The following is an 18,740-nucleotide window of genomic DNA, read 5'->3' on the forward strand; positions in this document are numbered from 1 at the left end:
GAAACAAACGTTAATTTTACTGGACAAGTTAATGGCTCACAGCTCGGCTAGCAACCACAAGCCATCTGTGTGGGACTAAAACCCAACATACAACAAACAGCATTGTTTGAGGCTTTTGACCCAGAATTGCAGCTTAGAGGAACTCCATTAACATTTTCCCATTGAGTTCAGCAGTGGAGGAGCCAGAGAGAGAAGCCACCTACACAAGGCCCAGGCAATTTCCCAAGAAACAACAGATTGTCAACATGATGTGAGGTTTAGTTAATGATCCATGAGGTGACTGAATTGAATGTGAAACCATCTAGCCTACTCATACTTCTCAATCTGAAATCCATATTTATTTCATACAAGCACTACTGAAGTACAAGGTTGTACCTTCCAAGTTTGTAGTATAATTGACTAGATCACAGTTTGAGCTGACTTGTGTAGGACAGCCATTGCGGACAGAGACATATGGAGTGTCTGAACATTGCGATCAAGAATGCCATGAGATTGAAGAACACAAAGTAATATGCTGTATGCTTCAATTTTTTCGAGACATGCTTGTAAATAAACATCCATTCAGGCTATTTCCAAGGACGCACATTCAGCATCTCTGCATTACAGGAGTGTAATGTAAACAATAATTCGTAAATTCAAGGTGGTAGTTTAAGGATTAGGAAACATTTACAAAACATATCGGCACTATTGCAACACTGATAATTGACATGAGGAACATCAGCATGTCCAACAACCTGGAGCTTCTAAGATCAACTTACATCCTCAGCATACTTGGGAAAACCCCATGGGTCTTTTAAAAGCAAGGTTTAAAGTAAATCAATGAAGCACTTGAGACAAAGTCAACATTAAAACATCTTTTCATTTACTGCTCAATAGCTTAATTACTAATTTGCCACTATAAAACGTTCCTGTGGTAACCCAACCACCCTAAAACTAAATAACCCCAAGGTGATGCTATAAAATACTTAGATAAGCATGTCATATTGATCTTTTTTGTCTTTCTTGATGAGATCAAGTCTCATCAAAGTTTGCAGATGGTATTAGATACATTTCAGACTACACAGGAAACTTAATGTCAAACAGAATTGATACTTTAATAATTAATCAATTCCTTTTGTACATATAAGGCATTTCTGCAGAGAAACATCTCTCAACCACTCCAACAGCAACGCTTATTCTCAAAATTTTACCTTTTTTTTCACAGTACTATAAACATTTCAAGTGCAGAGAACAGGAACATACTGGGAAAGTACAGTAATAACACTGGCCAGGCAAGGAAAGAAGTTCTCCAGAGAAAGGGTATTGTAAATACTCAAAACTATAGGGTTACCCTACATTTGGATCACTACACTTTTTCTTTAAGATTTTCTTTGAAAAAAAAAAAAAAAAACTGCAAACAATTTTACAGTGTCTTTGTTACACACATTACATGTAGTTACTATAGTAATTACTATAAATTGTGCTTAATTACATGCAACTAACCTTAACCACACCTATAGTAAGTACATGTGGTTAATTATTATTACTCAGTCCTTAAATGTATGATTACATTAATGCTGATACCTTAAAATAAAGGGTTACACTTTTTATTTTAAAGGGTTAGTTCACCCAAAAATGAAAATTAGCCCATGATTTACTCACCTTCAAGTCATCCTAGGTGTATATGACATTCTTCTTTCAGACGAATAAAATCAGCGTTATATTAAAAATGTCCTGGCTAATCCAAGCATTATAATGGCAGTGATTGTTGCTCTGTTTTTGAAGTCCATAAAAGTGCTTCCGCGTAAGCATTTTAAACTGCAAGAGGCACAACACTTTTTCCGCAAGTTGAATACGAAAGGCGATCGGCCTGAAGCTAGATAATTTACTTTATAAAGTTTTAAATATGGATATTTTTCTTACACAAATGCATCGATTCACGTCAGAAGGCCTTTATTAACCCCCCGGAGCCGTGTGGAGCAGTTATATGGTGGACAGATGCACTTTTATGGACTTCAAAAACAGAGCAACATTCTGCCATTATAATGCTTGGAAGAGCCAGGACATTTGTTAATATAACTCTGATTGTATTCGTCTGAAAGAAGCATGTCACATACACCAAGAATGACTTGAGGGTAAGTAAATCATGGGCTAATTTTCATTTTTGGGTGAACTAACCCTTTAAGGTGTCTTTGTTACACTGTAATTATACATTTAAGTACTGAGTAACATTAAGTAATAACTACATGTACTTACTAAAGAATTAGGGTTAGGGTTTGGTTTAGGGTTAGATGCATGTAATTATGTATAATTTATAGTTATCCCTATAGTAACTACATGCCACATATGTAACAATGACACTGTAAAATAGTGTTACCAAATGAAGTGTAGACAAAATTGTCAGTAGGAATATCTTTACCGTTACACCCCTACAAAACTACCTGCACGTCCCGCAGAGGTCAATTAGGTTACCATTCTACACTATTAGTACTGAATAATGTTCTTTGTGGTGATAACTCGCCATGCTCAACAGATGTTTAATTGGTGGTAACATGAGAACACTGCACCTTGAGGCTCTTAAATCATGCATAAACCTGTGCTCCCAGAGCATGGAGATGGAAGACCCTGAGCTCTATTCCTGCTTTTCATGCAGGTGAGTTCCATATTTTACAGCGTTAACAGATGCATCTTTGCTCTGTGAAAATGATAAAGGACAGTGACTGAATCCATCTTTGTCTGAAGGGGGGTGAAACCACCTTCAAGATTCAAATGTCACTCACAACTGTGGCTTTTCATCATAACCTCCTACAATGTTCATTGGAAAGAATTCTGCCACGCCTTCACAGTTTCCTATCAAATTCTGTCCAGTCACATCCCTTCTGGAGTTGTTATTGCTCGCATAAGGCTTAGGATGATGAATTCCCATTGAATGCAATAAATCCCTGCCAATATAAGAACAATATGTTATGGCTTACAACCAGCTATGAAATGTATGCTTCTTACAAAAGCAGATAATCACATTACCTGTTATCTTATATATTTATTTCTTGTACCGCAGGGCACTCTACAAATTATGAGAACAAGAATCAGTTCTTACTGCATTAGTTTTGAAAACATTGACCAAATATGACAAATATGTAATATCTTGGGAATCTCTACACACCCATCCACAGCCAACACTACAGCTGCTACATGCTACCAGAGGTGGACAGTAACTAAGTACATTTACTTGAGTACTGTACTTAAGTACACTTTTTGAGTATCTGTACTTTCCTTGAGTAGAATTTTTTCTGGAAACTTATTACTTTTACTTCACTACATTTGAAAGACAAATATCGTAGTTTTTACTCCACTACATTTCCATCAAGGCCCTCGAAGTAGAAAGTCGTAGCCGTTTCGAAAAATAGTGAATGATTTGTTTTCTTCTTTAAAACGTGATTCTTTTTTTTTTGTGCAGAAAGACTATCAGTAATCACTCTTGTAGGATCTTATGAAGTTCAATGATTTCCAAGTATTTTTTGAACACCAATCAATTGATGGCAAAATAGAAGGCGGCAGTTCCCAGATGCAGTGCGCGCAACCATGGCCATACTTAGAAGTTAAAAAGAGGAAGAGCAGACGTGGATAAGTCTAAAAAAGTCAGACAACATGAAAATGCACACAGAAAGCTGCCTCTCAGACGCCAGACCACAAGTACTGAATTTTAGTCTATTGAAACTACTAAAATCTTATTATAGTCAATTAAAACTAGACTAAAACTAAAACAATTCAGATGCCTAAAATGTTATAGTCAAAAGACTACAAAAATTGCTGTCAAAATTAACACTGGTATGAAATATGGTTGGTCAAATTATTTTTATAGATTTACCCGCCAAGTTGCCATAGCCTTGTGGATACAGCGCTAACGCATGGGTAACGTCCGACAGTGATGTTAGTTAGCATGCAAAAACGTAGTTGGGCTAAAATAATGTTAACTGAAGTCCTTTCCGAAATGTTTTTTACATAATCCTGTCAAATTAACACAATGTAGAAACCTTTCTTTTCTAGTATGATTTTGACTTTGATAAGAGCTTTGTAACTTTTAAACAAGTATTTAAATGAGTTCAAGGTATGTCAGATGGAGCATGACTGGCTTAAACCACCATGATGGAACAGTGCATTCATACAACAATGCAACAATAATAAAATAATGTGTCTACTTTTACTTTTGATACTTAAGTACTTTTAAAAGCAAGTACTTCTGTACTTTTACTTAAGTAAAAATCTATCTTTACAACTTTCACTTGTAATGGAGTAATATTTAACCAATAGTACTTTTACTTTTACTCAAGTAATGGAGTTGTGTACTTTGTCCACCTCTGCATGCTACAAGAAAATAAAGGACCATTTGCAAACATTTACTTCTGAAGAACTACTGAGTTGCATGTGAAAAGACTGTCATGCATAACTCAGTAAACACAAAACATCTTAAGGCTAAAGGTAGCTCCTAACTTGCCGATTTAGGTGAAACTCTTAAAAATAATGGGCGTGTCAGCACTAATTTTAGGACTCTTAAATTTTGGCTCTAAGAGTATTTCACAAAGCATTTTAGCACTAAAACCAGCTCCTAAATCTGTGAAAAGTTAGGGGTAGTCAAGAGGACTCCTAAGTCACTAAGACCAAATCACAAACAATCCTAATGGCTGTTGCCAGCAATCCGCCGGCCCAAAGACACTTCACACTATTGAGGCAACATGCGATAGAGCCTTTTCTTCATAAATGCAATAAATATTTTGATTTATAGAGTTAAATCTGCGATGACATAATATGTACAGGCAAATTGCATTGAATAATGGAGAACAAAACATTGCAGTAAAAATAATGTCCCATCATCTGTACTGATGGTGCTCAGGTGACGCGAGTTAGAGTTCTGGCACGTGGATCTTTCCGTCCCCCCTTCTCTCTCCCACTTCGCTTCCTGTCTACTCACTGTCCTATTATAGTAAGAAAACAAAAATGCCACAAACAAATCTTTAACAATTAAAAAATTAAATTAGCATTAGAATAGGAACCAACCGAGAGTGAGGAGTCGGGGTGGCGGAGGGATACAGAAAACTGTCGAGGTAACTAGGCGAGTCAGCTGTACGTGCTCCTTCGGAACTTTGTTTATAAAACAAAATATGTCACTTGAATTCTACAATCTCTCAAGATGCAGGCATGTAAGAGGTGGACAATTAGCTAAACGTATACTTGTTTAATTAGAGACACTAAAATCTTAAAATAAAATCTTTATTTGAATATGGGAACATTTTTATTTTAAAACCTTTTTTTATATGGCAACATGATACCTCGTTTTACAATATTTCAATGATTAAATCACTGACAGAAACTCCTCCCCCATCAGCCAATCACTGTGTGCATTTTGTGTTGACAGCATCCATAGCAACTGCGCCCTTTCTCTTAGCTTAAAACTTTTCTCTATTCCTTAGAAAAAGGTTTGTGAATATGTTTTAAAGGTCCCATGGCATGAAATTTTCATTTTTTGAGGTTTTTCAACATTAATATGAGTTCCCCTAGCCTGAATATTGTCCCCAAGTGGCTAATATTGATCGGTGTAAAACGGGTTCTGGCTGTCTTTCTCTGCCTTTGAGAAAATGACAGCTCAGACGAGCCGATCTTGAATTTTCCTGTTATGACGTCATAACAGGAACGGTTACCTCCCTTTCCTCCGCTCAGAGAATTTGCCACGCCCATGCGAGCGCCATATTTGTTTCTCCTCGAGAGCTCATGGCTTGTGAACGAGTGAATGCTGGCAGTTTCTCAGTCTTTGGATGTACAAATGAAAACAGAAGTCTTTTTTCAGTTCCTTCTGATCTGTGATCAGTGATTTCTGATGTGTAGCTAATTATTCAAGTTCACACAGAACTTTATTATTCATGCTGCGGCTTCTCTCTCTGCCGACAGAACGGTGTTTTCTTGTTTACTATCTTGTGAGTCAGTGTTTTTGTCGTGACTGGGACTCATGTTTTTTCAGAACTCTCAGATACAAATACAATAAACTTGCGCTGACAGCGCTCTCACAACTCAGTAGTTACAATATAACTTTGTTAGCAATCGCTCCGTCTCTGGTCCGTGATGTTCGGTCACGAACGAATCGTTCTTTTGAACCGGTTCTTTTTAGTGAACCGGTCGAACCAGTTCACCAAATCAGACTGAATCGTTCTAAACGGTTCGCGTCTCGAGTCAGCGCTGATCCATAATTTACTAAAGTTACTAACTTTCTGACATGAGTGACAGCCCCTCCGACTAGAAATAAACTAATAACCTGAAGTATATGCTAGTAACTACAACAGTTCACTGAACTGAGATGTGCTGAGAGAACTGATGAGAAGTGAACTCCATGCGTCCATGCGTCTATCTTCTTTTTACTGAAGTCTCACAGCAGACACGCCCCTTGAAACAGGGCATTCAGCCAGAGGGCAAACATCAGTATAGAAAAAATGCCTTTTATTTCTAAATTATGACATTTTATGATGTAAAAATCATACTAACAATATAAGTACACCTCAGAATACATTATAAAATAAAATAAAAAATCCATGCCATGGGACCTTTAAGAAATCTTACATAAGAACTTGTACTGCTATTTAGAGTTCTCTTAGTGGTAAGATAAAATGTTTTGTAAATACGGCCCCTGATCACCCATAAGACTGATGAAAGAATGGATTGTACCTCTACTAGTATATAAATATTAAGAGATATTTCTGAGTGCAATTTGCCAAGTGGAACCTTCCACCAGACCAAGTTAATTTGGCTGCATTTTATGACTAGAAACGAGTCAGTAGATTTTAATTTTTCCCATAACCAGTTTCATGCAATATATTGTCCTCATTTACATCTGCAGAACACAAAAGAAGAGGTTTTGTAGAACGTTTTTGAATCATACAATGACATTCAATGGGGACCAAAATAACACTAGAACCCAATTTCTTTCCAGTTATGACATTTTTCTTATTTAAACACGAAGTCAGTATATACGCTAACATTCAAAAGTCTGGAATCAGTAAAGGCCCATTTATACTTCTGCGTCGAGTGTACGCCGTAGTGTACGCCGTAAGGCCCATTTATACTTCTGCGTCGAGTGTACGCCGTAGGCTACGCGCGTAGCCGACGCCGTCGTGAGCATTTATACTTCTGCGCTGTTGTCTGCGTCAATGTGCAATTCCACATGCAGACACTAGAAGGCAGTGTCCTCGGGCATGTTGGTGTAATCAAGACAACAGCCGAAGAAGAAGCAGCTTGATGTGTAGAATCTGTACATTCATGTCGGAATATCAGCAGCAGTGAGAGAGCGGCTTTTCTTGCAGCTTGAGTTGTTGTATCTAATACAAATTAAGCATCTCTAGTTGATTAGTAAAGTTAAATAAGGCGATCTGGCGCTGGAATGCATTTGTGAAACCATGCGGAGCTCGTGGCCGCTGTTTTCAGCAGCGGTGGCTCAGCAAGCGATTGTTGTTGCGGAGACTTCATTCACGAAATATACCCTAATGTGTCCCTGTTCTTGATATACAATTACTGATTAACATCTTTGGTTTTAATGAGAAAATAAATAAACTATATTCAGCGGATCTATGTATTTATTTACTACCATAAAGAATCGCTGGACTGCAAAATAGTGTGTTATAGCAGACGTAAGGAACTATCATCCAATTTCTGGACACACACACACACACACTCCTATCGCAGATTTTTTATTTATTTATTGACCTGAGGGAAGGGTTCTGGCAGACCAATCACAGCGCTTGCGGTCCGCGTAGAATTGACGCGTTGTTACATTTTTGGAGAGGTGCGCGTCAGGCTACGGCGTAGGGTACTGCGTATCCAACGCGTCTATACGTAGGGTACGCCGTACCCACTGCGTGCACTCGACGCAGAAGTATAAATTGGCCTGTAGGCTACGCGCGTAGCCGACGCCGTCGTGAGCATTAATACTTCTGCGCTGTTGTCTGCGTCAATGTGCAATTCCACATGCAGACGCTAGAAGGCAGTGTCCTCGGGCATGTTGGTGTAATCAAGACAACAGCCGAAGAAGAAGCAGCTTGATGTGTAGAATCTGTACATTCATGTCGGAATATCAGCAGCAGTGAGAGAGCGGCTTTTCTTGCAGCTTGAGTTGTTGTATCTAATACAAATTAAGCATCTCTAGTTGATTAGTAAAGTTAAATAAGGCGATCTGGCGCTGAAATGCATTTGTGAAACCATGCGGAGCTCGTGGCCACTGTTTTCAGCAGCGGTGGCTCAGCAAGCGATTGTTGTTGCGGAGACTTCATTCACGAAATATACCCTAATGTGTCCCTGTTCTTGATATACAATTACTGATTAACATCTTTGGTTTTAATGAGAAAATAAATAAACTATATTCAGCGGATCTATGTATTTATTTACTACCATAAAGAATCGCTGGACTGCAAAATAGTGTGTTATAGCAGACGTAAGGAACTATCATCCAATTTCTGGACACACACACACACACACTCCTATCGCAGATTTTTTATTTATTTATTGACCTGAGGGAAGGGTTCTGGCAGACCAATCACAGCGCTTGCGGTCCGCGTAGAATTGACGCGTTGTTACATTTTTGGAGAGGTGCGCGTCAGGCTACGGCGTAGGGTACTGCGTATCCAACGCGTCTATACGTAGGGTACGCCGTACCCACTGCGTGCACTCGACGCAGAAGTATAAATTGGCCTGTAGGCTACGCGCGTAGCCGACGCCGTCGTGAGCATTAATACTTCTGCGCTGTTGTCTGCGTCAATGTGCAATTCCACATGCAGACGCTAGAAGGCAGTGTCCTCGGGCATGTTGGTGTAATCAAGACAACAGCCGAAGAAGAAGCAGCTTGATGTGTAGAATCTGTACATTCATGTCGGAATATCAGCAGCAGTGAGAGAGCGGCTTTTCTTGCAGCTTGAGTTGTTGTATCTAATACAAATTAAGCATCTCTAGTTGATTAGTAAAGTTAAATAAGGCGATCTGGCGCTGAAATGCATTTGTGAAACCATGCGGAGCTCGTGGCCACTGTTTTCAGCAGCGGTGGCTCAGCAAGCGATTGTTGTTGCGGAGACTTCATTCACGAAATATACCCTAATGTGTCCCTGTTCTTGATATACAATTACTGATTAACATCTTTGGTTTTAATGAGAAAATAAATCAACTATATTCAGCGGATCTATGTATTTATTTACTACCATAAAGAATCGCTGGACTGCAAAATAGTGTGTTATAGCAGACGTAAGGAACTATCATCCAATTTCTGGACACACACACACACACACTCCTATCGCAGATTTTTTATTTATTTATTGACCTGAGGGAAGGGTTCTGGCAGACCAATCACAACGCTTGCGGTCCGCGTAGAATTGACGCGTTGTTACATTTTTGGAGAGGTGCGCGTCAGGGTACGGCGTAGGGTACGGCGTATCCAACGCGTCTATGCGTAGGGTACGCCGTACCCTCTGCGTGCACTCGACGCAGAAGTATAAATTGGCCTTAAGATTTTAAATGTTTTAGAAAAAAAGTATCTTACACTCACCAATTTTACTTGATTAAACTTCTTTAACATTTACTTTATTTTAAAATATAGTAAAAAAAAAAAAAAACTGTAAACTTTGGAAATAATATTACAATTTTAAATAAAAGTTTTCTGTTTTAACATATTATTATTATTTGTTATTTCTGTGATGCAAAGCTGAATTTTCAGCATCATTACCCCAGTCCTCAGTGTCACGCGATCTTTCAGAAATCATTCTGATATGATGATTTGCTGCTTTAGAAACATTTCTTATTATCAATGTTGAAAACAGTTGTGCTGTTTAGTATTTTTGTGGAAACTCAGCTGTGATACATTTTCAGAATTATTTGATGAATATAAAGTTCAAAACAGCATTTATTTGAAATAGAAATGTTTTGTAGCATTATAAATGACTTTACTGTCACTTTTGATCAATTTACTTTAAAAGTAACATATAACAATTCCCAAACCCCCAAACTCCAATTTTGATTTCATTGGGAATTACTTTATCTTTGATTTCAAAGTTAAGGCAAAGTTATATAAATAAAATCCCCATATCAAATGAAAACTGCCAATGGCAGAAGCTATTTCTCATTGTAGTGTGTTCAAAGTGCATCTGAACAGATCAATAAGTCAATGATACCAATTGTTCAGAGCACAAAAGCACAGAGATAAGAGATAACTGTGGTGGAGTAGTGGGAGTTTCCCATTTTGCTAAAAATTCACAGGTCTTGTTTCACTTCTAATGTTCAGTATTTGCTTATGGGCCTTTTTCTTACTTGAGTGACTTGACTTGTCAAAGTGACAGTGTGAAAGTCGACAAAGCCTCGCCATTACTGTTACGGCTGTCAGCAGACAGAACCAGGCAGTACATGAATGGGCCTGATAGGCTTGTAAAGCCTAAAGCGTCAGGGACTGTTTCTGAGCATGTTTCCACGGTGATTAAGCATGTGGAAAAACAGAATGGGTGCTGCCTGGATCGTTTAGATCACTGCCGGGGCATTTGCGGGAATTAGCCTGAGCCTGCTGAAATATAGGAGAGACAATGGCACTGCTTATATAACAAACATTGCCAAGATCTGACAGAGGAAAGACAGAGCAGGACTTTGAACTGTCAGATCAGGGTTTGATAAAGTTTAAACAAATGTATATCCAAGCTGATGCATGCAGATTAAATTAAACTACCTGTAATTACTGTCACCTTTGTAAAGTGTTCAGTACATTAGATTAGAAGAAGCCAAAACATTATGGCATCATAGTCGAGTGAGCGGTGAGTGGGAACAGGCAATTACCTGAACGCAGATGTATTTCGTTTCAAAAAAAGGCGTCTCTAATCATGTGGGTGTCCACTTAAGTGCAAACCACCCTGCAAACTACTACCCTCCGCAGAGGCCTGAAGCCGAGGAAGAATATGACTTCATGACATCATGGTAGAAAGTCACAAATGAAAGGGGCTGGTTTGGTTCTTACATCATTTAAACCCAAAACGCATGCACGCACATGCATGCACAAAATGAGGAACCAGGAAAAACCTTTGAATCATTTTATAGGCAAATAAATGGCTCCATTTTCTAGAAAACCACATATAGCTTAATTTTTTTATTAGGGGTCTAAAAACAATCTTCCGGGAACCCTATTGTTTTCATTAGGATTACTATTATACTTTTTCTGCCATAAAACTAAATATACAGAATAACCCATAAATAGTAGAAACATGACATTTAGAGTACTACAGGAAGAGCTATAATAGAGCAAAAAAGAAAAAATACATAACCATTTACATCTGCCAAGGACATTTTTCCACCAAATTGGATTTCTTAACAATAAAAAAAATACTTTAGCAAACTAGGTTTTTTGACAGTGTGTACCTGTAATTTGTCTGTACCAACCATAGACCATAAAAAAATATGGACCGGAGTCTGCGCAGTAGAGAGCAGGAAGTAGAGCCGCGATATCAAAAGCCCGTCCACACTCTCGCATATGCAGAACAATTCATTATGTCGGTGTGAAATAAACAGTTATGAAAATGTAGAAATTTAAGCTAAAGCTTCAGTCTCCTCCCGAAAATCCAGAAAAAAAGTGCCTCACTGACGACTTTACTCAAAGAAGCCGTCAATCTCAGCTGTCAATCATGATGTCACACCCCCCGTTTTTATAGCATCAAATAACTAACTAAAACCTAACTTATTTAAAAAACGAACACTTGAAATGAAATCAGCGTGATAAAAACTGCCTAAAATGACAGAAAGCATTTTTGGGGGGAAATTATTTGAAGTATAATTTGATCCATTAGAATACATGGAGGGGCGGGGGTTATGAGCTGGGACCAACCACCTGGGGGCGATTGAGACGCTTTCAGTTTTCAACACGAGTGCGGCACGCTTGGTACCAACTTTTGCATATGTGTATTCTTGAGTGCAATGTCAATATAATAATCAAAATATGTTAAACTTTGAATTCTACATAAAAACTGACATAATAGAGTGTTGCAGGGATTATGTATTTTCATGGGCCAAAACATGGAAACAAGTTCCATTGTCTTGAAGTCAATAGGGTTTTTAATGGGTTTTTGGTTAAATGCCTGAAATAAGGTTTGTGGTGAACACATGCTCAAGATGTTTTCATGCTCTATGACATAAAATACATCAGTACCCTGTTATTTCTTTTTAAAGCTTTTACTTGTCTTGAAAAAGGCGGTAGCTAACAAGTGGCTAAATGGGACTACATAGCAGTGTTGCCAAGTACACGGTTTTCCCGCGGAATTGGTCTACTTCAACACTGTTGCCGAGGGCTATTTTTCATGTCTGCGGGTTGAAGCGACCCCAATCGTATGATATTTAGCCCCGGGAATGCAAATTTAAACAAACAAAAAAAAAACACACATATTTTACCCCCCAAACGCAATTGGCCTTGTTTTGGGCTAGTTATCAGTAGCAATTGGGCGGGTTTTGTTGTGAAGACCTGGCAACCCTACTACGGACGTTGTAGGGAACATTAAATGTCATCAGTTGAACAGGTAAACTCGTCAACTCACTAGTCCGATTTCACAACCTCACTACCTGTGTCCCAATTCAAAAGCTGCATCCTTCGAAGGACTTCAGAGGCCGCGACGTTCAGAATGTCTAGCCTAGGAGGACTGTTCTTGTCACCTAGCAACTGTGACAGCTGCCGTTGATGAGTGGCAGTAACTGGACTTTTTTGAAAGTTATATTAAACTGTCTGAAAACAAAACAGGGTTCACAAACTGTCTAAATATGTTCACCATGGTTCATTCCTGTATAATTAAATCGCATCTTAGATATTTGAGTAAGTTGAAACAGGCAATTTCTCTCAAAAGAATCCTGTCGTCACTGGCATGCAATAAATTCTGGGGTAGAATTCACAGGAAACGAAGGCCGCATTTGAAGGAGCCTTCGAATTGGGACAGCTTTTGTCATGCCACGGTGACACAATCGGCCTTAAAAGGGATGCAGCTACTGTGTTTATTATCACACTCTTGCAAACTATTATTTGTCTGGCTCTGGCTATCACCAGACCAAGCTCAATTTAAAATTGAACATTGGTCTGGGGAGTCTGCTAGGTATTTGCACAAGAGGCGTGATCAACGGGCATAAAATAAATGACTCTGTACGCAACTGGATAGTCCTTCAACCAATCAGACCACAAGAGGCGTGATAAACGAGCATAATTCAAATGACTCTGTATGCAATCGGATAGTCCTTCAACCAAACAGACCACAAGAGGCGTGATTAACGGGCAACGACCCATTGCTTCTCTATCCGTCATCATGTTAAACCCGCCAATAGCGCGCCAGGTGGATAAGCCAGTCTGTGATTGGTTCCCGCAATAGTGTAACAGAAGCAGTAGAAATGAATGTACAGGTTTCCAGACTGAGTTGCAGGGCGAAATCAAATCGCTGACATATCAGGCTGGGTTTATCCAGTCTAAACTATTATAAATTATAGGGAAAACGTTTTTAAATAAAGTCTTAAAGTATTGTTGGACACTTAGTGATGGTGACATTAGTCATACAACCATAGAGTAGTTAATTTATGTTTAGCTTTTTACGTCTGCCGATTTTATTTAGGCTTCATAATTCATAAAAGTTGTGTTCATTTGTGACGATTATCATGAGTAAATTGTGTAAAAATCATAAAGTTTTGTTAGTTACAGAGCTTATTTTCTGCAATAAATCAAAATCCTATTGGGTTTTTGTCGAGGGAACCAGGGTGATTATAACTTCTAGGCTGGCCTACAAAAATAAGTCATTACTTACTGCAGCAATATTGCTAAATCAAATAAGTATCTAGTAGAAGCTTGATTGGGCTGGGCCAGTTGGTGGTGCTATATAATGACAAACTATGACTCTGATATGTTGGTGAACTTGAAATTTGATATGATTTTGACCAACATCCAAGGTGGGTGAGATTTTTTTTATAAACATAATTAGCATTCAAAAGCATGCAAACTCATCCCGTTTGGACAGAAGGTGGCGCTAACAGTGAAAAACATGAAAATGCTTGCAGCATTACATATACTGTACAACTGGTGTAAATTGTGCATTCATTGGTGTAGGTCAGATACAAATGTTGGTTTAAAGGTTTATTCTGTTTCTACCTTGCTTGCAGCTATAGCAGAAGCCATATCGCAACTGAGCTGATTTGCATACAGGTAAACACTAAGGGAGAAATTGTAAGCAAAACCATCGTGTTAGCTAACTTTCCGTTCAAATTTGTGTAAAAAAAAAAAAAAAGAAAAGAAACACACCTTCAGTGACCGAAATCTTGCAATGGGATAGGCTTGAGGGAAGTGGCCGAGTATATTTTGCTTGTCACAAAAAGTAGCCTAAACAAGTACTTCCAATCTTTCTTTCTTTCTTTTCTTTCACTGTTTCAACTTTCTTAGCACAATGCAAAACTTAAGTGCATTCAAATGTATATTATTGTAGGCTATCATAAAACATTAAAAAGCAACTGCGCAATATTAATTCCAAAGCAGTTAACGTCTTTGGTTGTGTCGCAAAACCACATGAGCTGCCTACCTAGACAACATTCAGATGTGTTGTTTATATGATAGCCTAAATAAAACTTCTGCAGGCGTTTACGACGGCCCAAAATGCAGCCTAGCCAGGCAGCTCGCTAAGATTTGAGCAACAACTAATAAGTAATGTTTACTGTATTACCAGTTGGTGGATGCCCGCGGGTTGAGGATGTCTTCTTTAGCGGTCAGCAGAGACAGGCTGTACGTGTCCAAGTTAATCGCTCTCATCCTTATGCTGGAGTGTTTCTATGTACTCCACCAGACCAGTGCACTCGCTCTATGTCCCTAGTAAACAAGCAGTTCCCTTATCCAAAGTTGCATTCAGTGACGTGAGTTTTGCAGGCGATGTGTAACTTCTGAAGAGCTGTTTGAGGTGGAGGCGAACACTGCTGCTGCTGCTGCTGCTGCATCAGTCCTGCTGGAAAACTTCATGAAGAGGAATCTCTCCAAAAGCTCCACCTCCTGCTCCGAGAGGAAAAAAACACCAATGCTGTTGCACAATTTCAGATGATCTGGTTGTTGGTAACATTCGGTCTACCTACACACCGTGGTATGCACGGTCACATTAAAGTAATTTGGAGATAACATAATTTAATCCAGTTTTATTCTAATCTAGACTGTTGAAGCACGAGGACGAATTTGAAATGGGTTTATGGGCATTCTTGTTGAGTTAGGTCATGAGACGTCCAGATGCCTTTGCAAGTTTTATGCCAGCTTAGTTTTGAATGAATCGTATTTTTTCAGAGGTTTTCAAACTTGTTTGCAAGATCCTTTTGCTTTTTCATACACACACATTTGTAATGTTAGAAAGTATGATTTATTGACAAAAAATAAATAAATAATTGGCCTTTATATTCTACACTGAACCTAAATCAAAACAAAATACATTTTTATGTTTCTTGAAATCATTTTTTAAAAACATTTACTGCATTTGACAATATTGCTGTTGCACTCTGTCTTTTATTGTATTTACAAACATATAACAGTAAGTAGTCTGACTGCAAAGTGAAGAGTACCGTAGCTACTAAGACGCGATTAATTTTCAACTTAATTAATATCAATATAATTGAACAAATTAACATGCAGCAGCTAGAGGATTGGAAAAATTAAGTTTGTAAACCCGTTAGTTTAATGTCATCCGTCCCTTGTGCGTCAAAATAATATAACAATATATTTCATGACTCTTGCCACCTGTGCAGAGCACATGCCCTTTTTGTCCTTACTCTCCGAAGTGCCCTTTTTTGGTGGTGTTTTCTTTGTTGTTGTTTTTTCTTTTAGCGTTTGGGTTTTTCTTCGTCAATAAATCAATGTTAGCCTATTGGTCACCCTTTACGTCTGTCCGTATGGAATCCCAAAGCTGCCAAAATTTGAAATAAATAAATATACAAAGAAATGTAAAAAAGCAAAAATAAATATATAAATAAATAAATATACATAGAAAAAAAACATTTTTTTCCTTATTTATGTATATATAATTTTTTTCCACATTTATTTATTTATTCTTTTACACTTAGGCTATTTATACATTTATTCATTTTCAATTTGTATTTATTTCCACATGTATTCACTTCTACACTTATTTATTTCTACATTTATTTATTTGTACATTTATGTATTTCTACATTTATTTATTTATGTATTTCTACATTTATTTATTTATTTATGTATTTTTACATTTCTTTGTCTGTAGGGTAATGAGGAGGGTGTGATTTACCTCAGACATAGCAATCGAGCTCAGTGTAGGCGAGGGCGAAGCGTTGAGGCCACAGTGACACCTTGTGGTGTGGCCAAAATACAATGAGTATAGCCTACTGACGTTCTTACTGTCTGTGATGAATAAAGTTGACGCAAATTTACTCGAGGATTCGAACCCGCCTTTTGCCGAACTCACATAGTAGATCGGAAAGGCATTTATTTTCAATAAAAATTAAGAACATATTCTAAAAGTGGAAATAACGCATCTAATAAAAAAGTGTTTATCGGTTAGGGGTCGGTGAAAAGACGTGCTGAATTTGAGACGGTAAAAGTGGGTTTGTCCAATATCATTGGTCTAAAAGGGTCTTGTCCCACCCACATATGGTTCCGACACCCATGTATATATGTAATATATCACAGTGAAGTCATAAACATCTTCAAGCACATGGCTCACAGAAGATTGCTGTTGTAATTAGGTTTAAAGAAGCCCTGAAACCCTATATATCTAAATTATTATTATGGAGACTATTATTTTGTGTTATTTCATTTGTCATTAAGATGTGACCATTTCTTCCTTTAATGTAGGCTTACTAAATAATTTTAATAAAAGGGGGGTGGCTGGGGAGGTTGCCCTTTTTCAGTTTCAGCACATGCCCCTCAAAAGGTCTGTGCACCTATAGCTCTATGGAGCAAATGAGCTGTTCCGCTGGGTCCTAAAGTTAGTTCTTGAGTTTATACATATATACAGACATTATGGTAAAGTTTAACTTTAATTTTTAGCATTTTTTAAGTTTTTCTATGAAGCATTTCTCGCATTCCATTTATTCCTAAGGGGGTCAAATTGACCCCCGGGGGACTGATTTGTTATTTTAAACCACATAAACTCCAGTCAATATTTTTGTGTGTATGTGTGTGTATTTGTGGTTCAATTGCAACAAAAGTCCTAAGGTCTTGGATCACTCTGATGAACACTCAATTTTTAATTTAGTTTTTTTTTTTCAAAAATTCATTTCGGGTCAAAAAGACCCGTGGGACGGATTTTTGTTGTCTAGGATTCCTAAAGACAGATAAATCTTGAGCACAACAAGAAAATCTATATGAGTGCAAAATCATTCAACATTTTTAGATCTTTCCCCCTATTTTGAGCCTAATGTTTGAAGCGTGGCCATGAATGAGCGTGAGTTTGGTTGGAAGTCCACTGATCCTGCATTGATGCGCTATTGAGCTGCCAATCTCTTTTTGTAGAGGCTTCCTGTGAGCAGTCTTTGGGACGCTTGGCAGCCAGCTGAGAAGCCGTTTACAGTGCATTGATCTCTGGAGGGACCCTTGCCCCAGCAGGGCCAATTTCATGGGAACTGAACTTGAAGTAGTCTCAATTTAAATTGGCTTTGTTGCTGCAATGCCCAGTGTTATACTATATTCTCTCTTTTTCTCTCTACACACCAAATATTAGTATCACTGAGATACTAAAGGATTCCACATAAGGATAAAAGATGCTTAAAATTCGGTTAAAATACCCTCACTGAGACACTGACCCACATGAGAGAAAAAGTTTAGAATTCATACTGAGCTCCTCCTTGCTGATGTCAGTTCAATATGACTCTTTAGGAATACCATTCTCATTCTCTCTTACACACACCCACACAGAGCCGTGAACGTAAACTGAACCCACATTTTCCTCCGTCTGACTCTTTAAACATTACATCATCTATCTTTATGGTTTAATTAATTCATGTTGTAGAGCTCTGCTAGCGAAGGGCCCCTCCTGCCTGTCTAGAACTCTCTGTTTAACCCTTTCACATGCAAGTTTAAAATATTCTAGCAGTCTAAAAGGAACGGGTGCCAAAATGTCAGAATTCCTACATGGTCTCAGTGGCTTCCTGCCTCATGTTGCCCTCCCTGTTGACAGATTTGAACCGTTATGCTGTTGTGCTCGACATGACAGCATGTTTGGTATTTCCTTTGAGTATGAAAGATTGTTTAAGAAAATTAAGTGCTGTAATGTTTAAGAGGAATTCATTTAGGACTGGAATAAGATAAGTTCAATCAGAGTGTACACAACATGGAAGATGAAGCTCTCATTTGGTTACTCTGTGTTCTGACTATAGGGATGGGAATCAGAGAATACCTCATGATACGATACATGTTACATGGCTCACGACACGATAGCATTTCTGCGATAATCAATATATTGACAACCTTGTAATGATACATCACAATATCTGTCGACCTATGAAAACAAAATGCCTGTGAAAAGGTTAAGTGCAGGTTTTCCAGACTTTGGACTTAAAGGCACAATATGTAATTTTGCAGCTAGAGGTCGCTTATTCAAAACAAAGGCGTAGCTTGGCACCTTGATTTTGAGGAATCATGGGAGCTGTTGTCTTCACCTCTACAGCCGGTGGAAAAGAATCCAATGAGACTGTGGTAGAAATCATATTCATGGATGAGCTAATGTGTTAAAGATTTATTAACA

The 18,740-nt window shown here is 38.2% G+C and overlaps 1 protein-coding gene across 1 annotated transcript in view; it reads right to left on the bottom strand.

Annotated features, from left to right (window-relative positions):
• LOC307125965 (uncharacterized protein) overlaps positions 1-15,035 on the bottom strand; it is a 52,724-nt gene extending 37,689 nt beyond the window's left edge. Inside the window, exon 1 of the mRNA XM_079816239.1 lies at positions 14,712-15,035. Within this exon, the coding sequence (XP_079672365.1) occupies positions 14,712-14,797 (86 nt within the window). The 5' untranslated portion in view covers positions 14,798-15,035. The remainder of the gene's footprint in view (positions 1-14,711) is intronic.
• Between the last annotated feature and the right edge of the window lie 3,705 nt (positions 15,036-18,740).

This window comes from Gobio gobio (genome assembly GCF_949357685.1).
Source record: "Gobio gobio genome assembly, chromosome: 4".
Classification (NCBI taxonomy): domain Eukaryota; kingdom Metazoa; phylum Chordata; class Actinopteri; order Cypriniformes; family Gobionidae; genus Gobio; species Gobio gobio.